The 11,110-nt window shown below is 34.9% G+C and overlaps 1 protein-coding gene across 1 annotated transcript in view; it reads right to left on the reverse strand.

Annotated features, from left to right (window-relative positions):
- LOC120067216 (protein LATE ELONGATED HYPOCOTYL) overlaps positions 1 to 9,743 on the reverse strand; it is a 34,478-nt gene extending 24,735 nt beyond the window's left edge. The window contains exons 1-5 of the mRNA XM_039018727.1: positions 9,418 to 9,743; positions 9,058 to 9,083; positions 8,625 to 8,807; positions 8,431 to 8,542; positions 7,835 to 7,896 (exon numbers count right to left, since the gene is read on the reverse strand). Of these exons, the coding sequence (XP_038874655.1) occupies positions 7,835 to 7,896; positions 8,431 to 8,542; positions 8,625 to 8,663 (213 nt within the window). The 5' untranslated portion in view covers positions 8,664 to 8,807; positions 9,058 to 9,083; positions 9,418 to 9,743. The remainder of the gene's footprint in view (positions 1 to 7,834; positions 7,897 to 8,430; positions 8,543 to 8,624; positions 8,808 to 9,057; positions 9,084 to 9,417) is intronic.
- Between the last annotated feature and the right edge of the window lie 1,367 nt (positions 9,744 to 11,110).

Consider the following 11,110-nt stretch of genomic DNA (forward strand, 5'->3'; position numbering starts at 1 on the left):
CTGTATTAGAATGGCATGCTCTAAAGGATATTTTCCCTAGTAATTGCTGGCCTGGGGACCAAAGAGATAACCATCTTGAGTTTAGAAGACATCCTTCTGAGTTAGGGACTAAGAAAGGGCTGCTCTACCCAGTATTCTTCATAATATTTGGCAAACTCAGCATTCCAGACATAACGAAATGGTCCCTGGAGGAATTACGTGTTTCACTTGCAGGTCTTTGTTGAATCAGTACTTCACCTCAAATGCTATTTTGGATAGTACTCTCACTAGGACAATCTAGGAGTCAAACTCCTTACCACTTTCTACGTACGTGGATGGTAGAGTTGATTTACATTAAAATGCAGGACATGGCATTCAACTCTTCTCCACCCTTGACAGAAGTTTAGCACACTAGTTAGCTTGCCACCCATGAACCAAAAAGAAGTGCCCAAATTCAATTGAAGAGGATGAACCATTAGAAAACCCAAAGTTTGGTAGACAAGTTAAATCAAGGTAATATAGGAGAAGGGTATTCATGAGTATATCAACATGAATGTATCGTCCAAGATTTGGAGGATTAGGCATATGACCTTCTTGACTCTCAAGGTGCATCAAGTAGCTTGGATACTTCCATCCATAGGAGGAAGGGGAAAACTTAAAAATGATAAAAGGTATCTTTAAAATAATAAGGGGCTAATGAATACGGTGAGCTTCAACAAGTATAGGGTTCGGAGTCCCATCTATAGCACATGAACTTTTGAAGTTGTTGATTATTTCCTTTATTGTGAAATTTTATATTGTACTTATTGTATTAAATTTGCTATATTTTATTCTTTTCTTATTTGTAATTATTTATTCTTTCCTTATTTGTAATTGGGTATTTCTTCTATTTAAGAAACTCTTTCCTCCTAAGATTAATAAGAGAAAAAATAATATTTTCTTTTAGCATGGTATCAAAGCAACAAAAAATTTTAAACCCTAAAAACCCAAAAAACCCTATTTTTTTCTTTTTGAAACCCTAGAAAAAAAAAACCAGCCTTTTGTCGTCGCGATTTCGCAGTCTGCTGTCCGACCATGTCTGCGCCACCGACCGCCGTTTCCGCTGCCAACCAGTTGCCTCTGTCTGTCAGCTATAATTTTCCTAGTTGCTGGGAAGAAATCCGCAGGAATATTATGATTTGCAAAAAAACCTATTGACTCAATTGAATGCTTTGCGTTGGTGACTGAAAATACTGCAATGAAGGCTTCTAAACAATCCAATAAGCCACATGAAAAGCCTGGTGCAACCGTTGCAATAAACCTCGACATACACGTGAAACTTGTTGGAAACTTCATGGAAAACCTGCAAATTGGAAAAGTTTTAAGCAACATGCCTCTAATGCTAATGTTGTTGACTCCAGCCCATTTAATAAAGAGCAAATTGATCAAATTCTGAAGCTGTTATAAACCAATTCATCATTTGGTAATCCTAATATTTCCTTGGCACAATCAGGTACTTGTCCTCAAGCTCTCTCTTGTCTTAATTCATCTCCATGGATTAGGAGCTTCTGATCATATGACCAATTCCTCTTGTTTATTTGAATCATATTCTCCTGTGTATTACAATGAAAAAATTCACATTGCCAATGGCAGCTTCACCTCTATTGCAGGAAAATGAACTATTCCTTCAACTACAAAACTTTTATTACGTTCTGTCCTTCATGTTCCAAAATTAGCTTGTAACTTGTTGTCTATTAGTAAACTCTCTAAGGATGCTGACTGTCGTGTTATCTTTTGCGAAATTCATTGTATCTTTCGGGATCAGGAATCAGGGGGGACGATTGGACGTACTAGGATGATTGATGGTCTCTATTACTTTGATGAAGTTTCTGCTAGTCATAAAAAAGTTTAGGGCTTGAGTAGTGTTTGTTCTCCTTCTATTAAAGAAACTATCATGCTTTGGCATCATAGATTAGGGCATCCAAATTTCTTTTATTTAAAGTATTTGTTCGGGGATTTGATTGTTCAGTTTTTCAATGTGAAAGTTGCATTTTTACCAAACATCATCAATCTACCTATTTGTCTAAACCGTACAAGGCTTCATCACCTTTTTCCTTAATTCATACTGATGTTTAGGGTCCGTCTAAAGTCTTAACTCATAGTGGTAAGCGTTGGTTTGTTACCTTTATAGATGACCACACTCGTTTAACTTGGCTTTATTTGCTAACAAAAAAGTCAGAGGTAAAAGAGATTTTTGTTCGGTTTTATAATATGATAGAGACTCAATTTCAAACTAAAATTCGAATTCTTCACTCTGATAACGGCACTGAATATTTCAATGAACAAATAACCAATTTTTTTGCAAGAAAAGGGCATTTTTCATCAAGGTACGTGTCGTGACACACCTCAGCAGAATGACATTGCTGAGCGAAAGAATAGACACTTACTTGAAGTTGCTCGTGCCCTTATGTTCTCTATGAATGTTCCAAAATATTTGTGGGGTGATGCCGTTCTTACAGCTGCATATCTGATCAATCGAATGACGTCTAAGGTTTTGAATTTTAAAACTCCTCTTAATCACTTCAATGAGTTTTTTCCTAATAATCGGCTGTCTTTTGATTTACCAATTAAATTGTTTAGGTGTACTGCTTATGTCCATACTTCTCCTCTTTCTCGAACTAAGTTTGATCCTCGAGCCACTAAGTGCATTTTTGTAGGCTATGTTTCTCATAAGAAAGCTTACAAATGTTTTGATCCTTTGACCCACAAGTATTTTGAGAGTATGGATGTGTCTTTTTTGGAAAATCAACCTTTTTTGGCCCAAATTTTCTTCAAGGGTGATATCTAACCTTGAAGATAACTTTTGGGATACTTTATCTCTCCCAAACATCAGTGGTCCTGCAATTATGAGCTCTAGTCCTTTGATACCAAGTATGGAGAGTTCTTCTTCAAGGGGAGAAACACTACAAAATGACTCTACAAGTCGAAATCCTGAACTTCAGGTTCATACTAGAAGAATCTTGACATAAAAAGTCCGAGGTCAAACAATTGACTTATAACAAGATCAATCAAATACTCCGATGAATGATCCTGAAGATCCAGGTATTAGACACTCTACTCCTATTTCTCCTAGTTCTTCATCTCCTTCTAATCCTTTACCTGATGTCTCTGATCTTGATATTCCAATTGCCCATAGGAAAGGAATGCACCAAATATCCCATTGAAAACTATCTTTCTTATCATAGATTGTCTGACTGTCATAAAGCCTTCACATCCAAAATAACCAACCTATTTGTTCCAAGGAATATACAGGAAGCCCTAAATGATTTGAATTGGAAATTAGCAGTGATGGAAGAGTTCAATGCACTGAAACAAAATTGCACATGGGACATAGTCGAATTACCAAAAGATAAGAAGACGGTGGGATGCAAATGGGTGTTCACTGTAAAATGTAAAGTTGATGGTAGTATTGAAAGGTACAAGGCCAGATTGATTGCCAAGGGGTTCACTCAGACCTATGGCATTGATTATCAAGAAACATTTGCTCCGGAAGCTAAAATTAATTCTATTAGAATCTTGTTGTCTGTGGTAGTTAATTCTGATTGGCCTCTTTATCAACTTGATGTGAAGAATGTATTTCTCAATGGGGATCTTGAAGAAGAGGTTTTTATGGACTTGCCACCTAGTTTTGAGGTGGATCTCGGGATTAACAAAGTGTGCAAGTTAAAGAAATCATTATATGGGCTTAAACAATCTCCCAGAGCATGGTTTGAACAGTTTGGAAAGGCAGTCACAAGCTATGGATTCAGTCAAAGTCAAGCTAATCATACTATGTTCTATAAACATACTGGAAGTGGTAAGTTGGTCAGTTTGATAGTGTATGTTGATGATATCATTCTTACAGGTAAGATGAGACAGGACTGAATATCTTGAAGAAAAACCTTGCTAATGATTTTCAAATCAAGGACCTGGGAACCTTAAAGTATTTCCTAGGAATGGAGTTTGCCATTATCTAAAAATGGCATTTTTGTCAACCAAAGGAAGTATATTCTTGACCTACTGAATGAGACAGGTTTACTTGGTTGCAAGATAGCAGAAACTCCTATTGAGCAAAATTTAAAATTGGTTGTTGCAACTGAAAAAGAAGTAAAAGAAAAGGAAAAGTACCAGAGGCTTGTAGGGAGACTCATATACCTCTCTCACACACGTTCTGACATTGCTTTCGCAGTTAGTGTAGTAAGTTAGTTCATGCATGCTCCCGGGTCAGTTCACTTTGAAGCAGTTTATAGAATTTTGAGATATTTGAAAGGTACTCCAGAAAAAAGTATATTATTCACAAAGCATGACCACCTAAACATTGAGGTTTACACTAGTGCTGATTAGGCAAGAAGCATGACTGATAGAAGATCTACTTCAGGGTATTGCTCTTTTGTTGGAGGAAATCTGATTATTTGGCGAAGTAAAAAACAAAGTGTGGTTGCAAGAAGTAGTGCTTAAGCAAAATTGAGGACATTAGCCCATGGTATTTGTGAGGGCATATGGATAAAAAGACTATTGGAAGAATTGAATTTCTCTCAGACAATGCCCTTACGCATCTATTGTGATAACAAGCCAGCAATTTCCATTGCCCACAAATCACAATCCAGTCCTTCATGATAGGACCAAACATATTGAAGTTGATAAACACTTCATAAAGGAAAAGATTGATGCAGGAATAATATGCATTCTCTTTCTCCCGACAGCAAAGCAAATTGCAGATGTGTTAACCAAAGGTCTTCCAAAGTGGCAATTCAACAAGTTGATTGACAAGCTAGCTATGAATGATATCTTCAAACCAGCTTGAGGGGGAGTGTTGATTATTTCCTTTATTGTGAAATTTTATATTGTACTTATTGTATTATATTTGATTTATTTTATTCTTTCCTTATTTGTAATTATTTTATTCTTTCCTTATTTGTAATTGGGTATTTCTTCTATTTAAGAAACCCTTTCCTCCTAAGATTAATAAGAGAAAAAATAATGTTTTTTTTTTTAGCAGAAGCAAGCCTAGCCATTGGGATCATGTGGTTAAGTAAGCATTGTTGGGAGGGGGAACACAGTGTTAACTCTCAACTACACTTGGGGCAAGGTTGGCCTATGTGAATCCTTCAACAGTGTTAACTATCTGGCCATTTTATATATGGGGTAGCCGAAGAGGCTTACCAGCATTGTTCTCCTTCTCACTGAATGAAGTTTCTATTACAGAGAATAGCCCTAAGATTGTTTATCCGATGTGGGGTTGATATGAGCATAAGTGATACTACATCACAAGGATCCAGATGGTAGGATGTTCAGATAAGTCAATATTATCAAGGATGGTTGCCCACTATCTGTAGATGCTTTTGGTCAACCAACAGTGCGTGAAGATGCCCTTACGTAATTGTGTAAGAATCTGAATCACTTACCAATTATCTCCCCATGTAAGAATCAGAAATGGTTTCTGATGAAGTGACTATTTTAAGACAATAAGAATGACCCAATGAGGAAACAGATTTTACCAAGTACATCAGGACAGTTTCATGAAAATAAGTCAGAGTAAGGAACACTGAATCCTGGAACATGCAAAGATTATATACATATACACACATACACATACACATACACATACACACATACACACGTATATTGGATGGGAATATGCAAAGATTATAATTTCAAAATAAACAGGGGTCCTTTGACTGAAAATTGTATTGGCTGAACTCACGTTTGATGTGCAAGAAAACCTCTACTTGAACTTCTAATAAAAATGTAGTTGCATATGGAAAGCCCCAAATTTCTTAAAGAAATCTTTTCTTCTTCTTCTTCTTCTTCTTTTTTTTTTTTTTTTTTTTTTTTTTTTTTTTTTTTTTTTTTTTTTTTTTTTTGATAGAATAAAATTATAAAACTAATCATTATCATCACATAAACAAATTTTGAACAAACAAGAAATAGGTGAGAAGCCTGAACGTTACAATAAGAGCAAGGGCATGAATGAGTTGGGAAGATATATTCAATCTCATCACTAATGTGGGGCTGCTGAAAATGGTCATCTTTAATTTATGATCTTACCATGTATACTACAGGTTCAAAAGGAGAAAAATTTATACCAAATAGATAACAAAATCCGGCACATATACATAGGCTAACAAAGGTTTGGAAAAGAGGCACTCAATCATATTCCATTCGTTGGAGTCATAATATATATATAGGTCATGAGACTTGGGAGTCCTAGACTAAAGAAGGTAAGATACAATAAAGAGCAAACCAACTAGTGGACTCATTTAACTAAGCTATTTAGAGTTGTATGAACTAATGTGCATGGGGTAACACTCTTAACGCATATATATTAGACTATTAGTTATGCCCATCATGTTACAAAGAGACTCTAGTTGAGCTCCATTAACTGCCCTTGGTGAAGATGACTCATAATAACTCGACAAATTTTCACATCCTATGGAAACTAAGCCTTGCTATATTTTCCCACAAACAAAATGATAATCAACTTTAATATGTCTAACGCACTAATGAAATACTGATTTGAAGTACCTAAGTTCATTGGATTCTCTTTTTTCACCAATAAACGAAATAATCGTTGATTAATGAAAAGAAACAAAAAAAAATGTTCAAGGATACAAAACCAAATTAAAGAAACAAAATAAAAATTAACAAGGGGGTATAAGTGCATCCTAATGAAGGGAAATATTGTTAAATGAATAATTAGCAGACGAAGAAGACAAAGAAAACCAAAACGAAGCTTTAATCTTGGCCGAATCAAAATGCTCCCTCCAAGAAAATCACATACCTTCAAGTGTCAATGGATTATTACACCATAATTGAATCAAGTTAAAAGACTGAGGCACTAAAACCTAACTCCGTGTAGAGTCTATATATCCACATAACTTTTGGATCTTTAAACAACTCTTCACTTTCTTGAGTTGCAAACTACACGTTGTCGATGCACTACATTGCATAACCCACCCCAAAAAAAAAAAATCATAGTTGTCCTTGCATAAATAGTTCATACAAGGAAAAGCTCTTCAAGTACGTGTAAGTGATGATCTTTTTGTAGATACCATTGGAATCCTTTCCCCAAGGCCTCATTGTAAATTGAGAACCCAGGTTTCGTCGGTTTGTGATATTATTAGTCTCATGCTGTCGCCAGTACCTCCTTTGTGCCACTACAAGTTGTCCTTGCATTCTTTAAGCTATTGTTTTTTAATAAGGCATTCTGTAAACTATTTGAATTGTGCTTTATTTCCAGTTAACTAGAAACTTTCAGTAAGTGTTCGATAATACCCAACAATCCAAAAAAACTTCAGAACTCTAGCATCCTAAGCAGAAGGATTTAGTACAAACGAAGCCTGGGAAAGAGAAGTCATGCGATAACTTTAGGTTTGAATGTTCTGGGGGAAAAGGTCTTCTCGTTCATCCATTAATTCCTTACCTCAAAGGTCAGATGTCAAAGCCTCGAAGAGACAAATTATTTTGATTAGTGTCATCATCAATGTTGCCAAACTAATTTTAGTCTAGTACCCATACTAGATACTACAAGATATAGCAACATTTATAATCAACATATATAAGAACAAGCATACAGAATAAAGGAAACTAGGTCATAATGCCAATGAATGTACCTTCTACCCTAAAAAACATGGAACTACCTGTTTGAAACGCTCAAACATTATACTGATGAGCAAACAAGATTATAAACCAAACAACTGGACCTAAAAAAGAACACAAAAGGAAACAAGTTCGCTCGAATACAATATTTAATAAAAATAAAAACATTGAAATCAGATTGACAAACCAAGAAGCAAAACTGAAAACTAAGAATAAGTAGAGAAGGGTACCCATTGACCTTTGAAAAGAACTTTTGCGCATGACTTCGTATCTGGACTGCAGTTTTGGTTCCAATATGTTCTGCATAAACAGACACGCAACAAAGAATGAGGTACCTTTTTAAGGGACAATATAAACTTGATGGCAGCCGTTAAAGGATCCAGATCAAATTAGCTCAACAATATGACTGAGATTCTTCACCAATATATAATGAAGCTTTCAGAAGTCTACTCCACCTTCTATGAATGGCTCAACATTAATTTTCTTGATTCATTTTTACGTATTAGTTCTTTATTACGTTTTTAAGTTTATCATTTTGGTTTAGGGCAGCGGTTTTTTTGGTACTTCTCTTTATTTCTTCTTCTTGTCTACTTCTTTTGGAGTTTATATTCTTTGAGAAATAATCTCTTTTCATCTTTTCAATGAAAAGTTGTCTCTTGTTCAAAAATATTACAGATCATAAAATTTTTAATTACGCAATTTTGATTAATAATCTGCATGATGATTAAATTTTGCATCATATATCACACAGTATATAATTCATCCAACCAAGGTTACAAGCTAAGAAATGAACAAAAGTTAAAAAGGAATGCTAACATTTGATCAAAATACAACCTTCAATTCTCTGCCATGCTCGCCCATAGAGCTTCAGCGCCTCTAGAAATCTATTGTGCTCCTCCTCCGTCCAGCGCTCTCGTTGCTTTGTAATAGTATATGGCTTCCTGGTCTATCATATTCAGACCTTAGTTATAAACAGTTTTCAATTTCCTTTTCCTCCCTTTTTGTGAGGAAGGGGAATGGATTATCACCTTAAAAACCAAGTCTTCTCCTGAGGAGTTGGGATCCATCAACGGACCTGAGCAGCTACCGCTGCTTCAAATCCTCTCTAACGAGCAACGGGTAAAACGAAAACCTCCTTTCATTGTTAGGGATATAAAAATTTCTAAATGGTGAAGCCGTTGTTGCTTTTGTTACCTGGCTCCTAGATGCTACTGCAAGACAGAAAAAAAGCGACAGCAATCGGTAGCGATCCGTCTCTTTTTCATGTAAACAAAATTAAGAGTTTCGTATTTAACTGCATCAGGAGACTTGTATGAAAAAAAAAAAAAAAAAATTAATATTTTAGGAAACATCAAAATGGAACTTCAAATAAAATATTTTCAGAAGCCACCGCAATTACAAGATAGAGATACTTCGCCGAAAAAGAACTTAAAATGAAAATTCCTTATTCAGAATCCTCACCAAAACGAACTGGAAGACGCCAAAACCTTAGAATGTAGAAAAAGAGAGAAAATTCTAATCAGTAATCAACAAACTCCTTTCTCCACCTCAAAGTAATGCATCTTTACAATACTGATCTGGTAAAGTCAAGTTAACTATCCATTTAGCTGCCGAGAAAACATTAGAAATCGAATAATTAAAAACAAAAAACAAAAACAAAAACAAAAACAACTAACTTAAGCAGCACCATATCCAATCTACAAAAACAAAACTCCACAAATTAAGAACTCTATCCGTTTCTAAAAATTTTCTCGGCAACCAGACTGAGAGTAAGAATTAAGAACAAGCCCTAGAGAGAGAGAGAGAGAGAAAGAACAGTACCTTCGAAGACAGTCATGATTGGAGGTAATTCGGAAAGGAACAGTAGCTACTCCGATCATGCATGAGAGTGAAATCACTAGAAACTCAACAGAAAACTCATGGTTTCCGGCAATTAAGAACGTGAATTGAACGAAAAAGAAAGAAGAATCTGAAGATGAAAAATCAAATTTTTGAAGAGTAGTAGTAGCACAGAGTATTTTCTTCTCTGTTCTTTCTTTCGTTTCTTTTCTTTTCTTTTCTTTTCTTTTTTCTAATTTGTTTCTTTCCTTTTTCTTCTGTATGAGACCTAACGCACCGGAAGTTACAGTTCTGGGCGTCGGAGCAATCTCAGCCACTATAATTCCTTCTGGATTTTGCCTCGATTTAAAAATAAAAAAGAAATAAAAAAATAAAAAATAAAAACGAGGGAGTTTTTATTTTTGAGGCTAAAAACAAGTGAAGAAGGTAATAGAGAAAGGTCGTTGCATTGGATTATGACAAGTGGCAGAAAATTAGTGGGTGTGAGTGATAAAGCCCACCGATGCGCTTTTTCCTATTTTTTTTGGGTTTCTTTTTATTATTGTTATTATTTTGAAATTTGTTATTTGGTCCTCCAATTCTCGTCCACAAGTTCTAAGCTGAGGCTTGAGTGCGTAAAAGCGTCCCGTCCAGCTGTATTTTGTGGGCCCCTTGAACACGTGGCGACGATTATAACCGGAAGCTACCGGTCACGTGCGGGTTGAGAATGGGGAGTATGACTTTTTGGCTGACGTGGCTTTGTGAAACCGCTACGTGGCCTTTTTTCTTTAAAAAGCTGAAGCGTAGGATAAAGTTGTTCGAATATTAGGAGAGAGTTTTCCCACCGTATATTTCTACTGTTAGGCTTCTGACGTACGGTGCTGATACGACCATATGTTAGATTTCTTCTCTTTTCTTTTTGTTTTTTCTTTGTTTTTTTACCCATGAGTGGAGACAACTTAATAAATATTAAAAAAAAAAAAAAAAAAAAAAACTTTGGTGTATTCTAAATTGCACTCATCTCTTTTATAGCCCATATAACAATAATAAAAGGGATCATATTTCAACTTTGTTTATTTTGTTTTTACTATATAAAGAGAAGTATAAAGTTGCACTTGATTATTACCCATAAATATTTTAAGACAAATATAATTTTTGTCTCTAAATAAATCTCAAAATAGATACTTTAAATAGTTCAATATCTACAAAATGATTTTAAATCATCTTTGACCTCATTATAATTGAACTAAATCGAACTATTTATATCGAATCAAACAGTATATATATATATATATACTAAAAAATTGATCCAAATAATATTTGTAATTGGATTCGATTCAATTTGGACCAAACAAATGGTCTAATTTGATTTAGTATATATCCAAAACTAAAGTTTTCGGTTGAATGTGAACACCCTTACTAAAAATGGTGAATAGAGGTAAGAAAACTCTCAACATTTTCCTTTAACATCTCTAGAGCGAGTATTTAATATCGAGGCTATCATTGATCCAACTAATTTTACCAAAATGACTTGGATCTCATTAATCCAATAAACTTAAACTTTTGCGATTTATAGTTCCAAGTCATTTTCACGACAATACATAGTTTTACTAAAAATGTCCAGCTCCAAGACCTTTGTGGTGGTATAGTTACAAACTTTGGCAAAAAAATTTAGATTCTTGGTGTAAATATGAAA

Source organism: Benincasa hispida, chromosome 12 (genome assembly GCF_009727055.1).
Source record: "Benincasa hispida cultivar B227 chromosome 12, ASM972705v1, whole genome shotgun sequence".
NCBI lineage: Eukaryota > Viridiplantae > Streptophyta > Magnoliopsida > Cucurbitales > Cucurbitaceae > Benincasa > Benincasa hispida.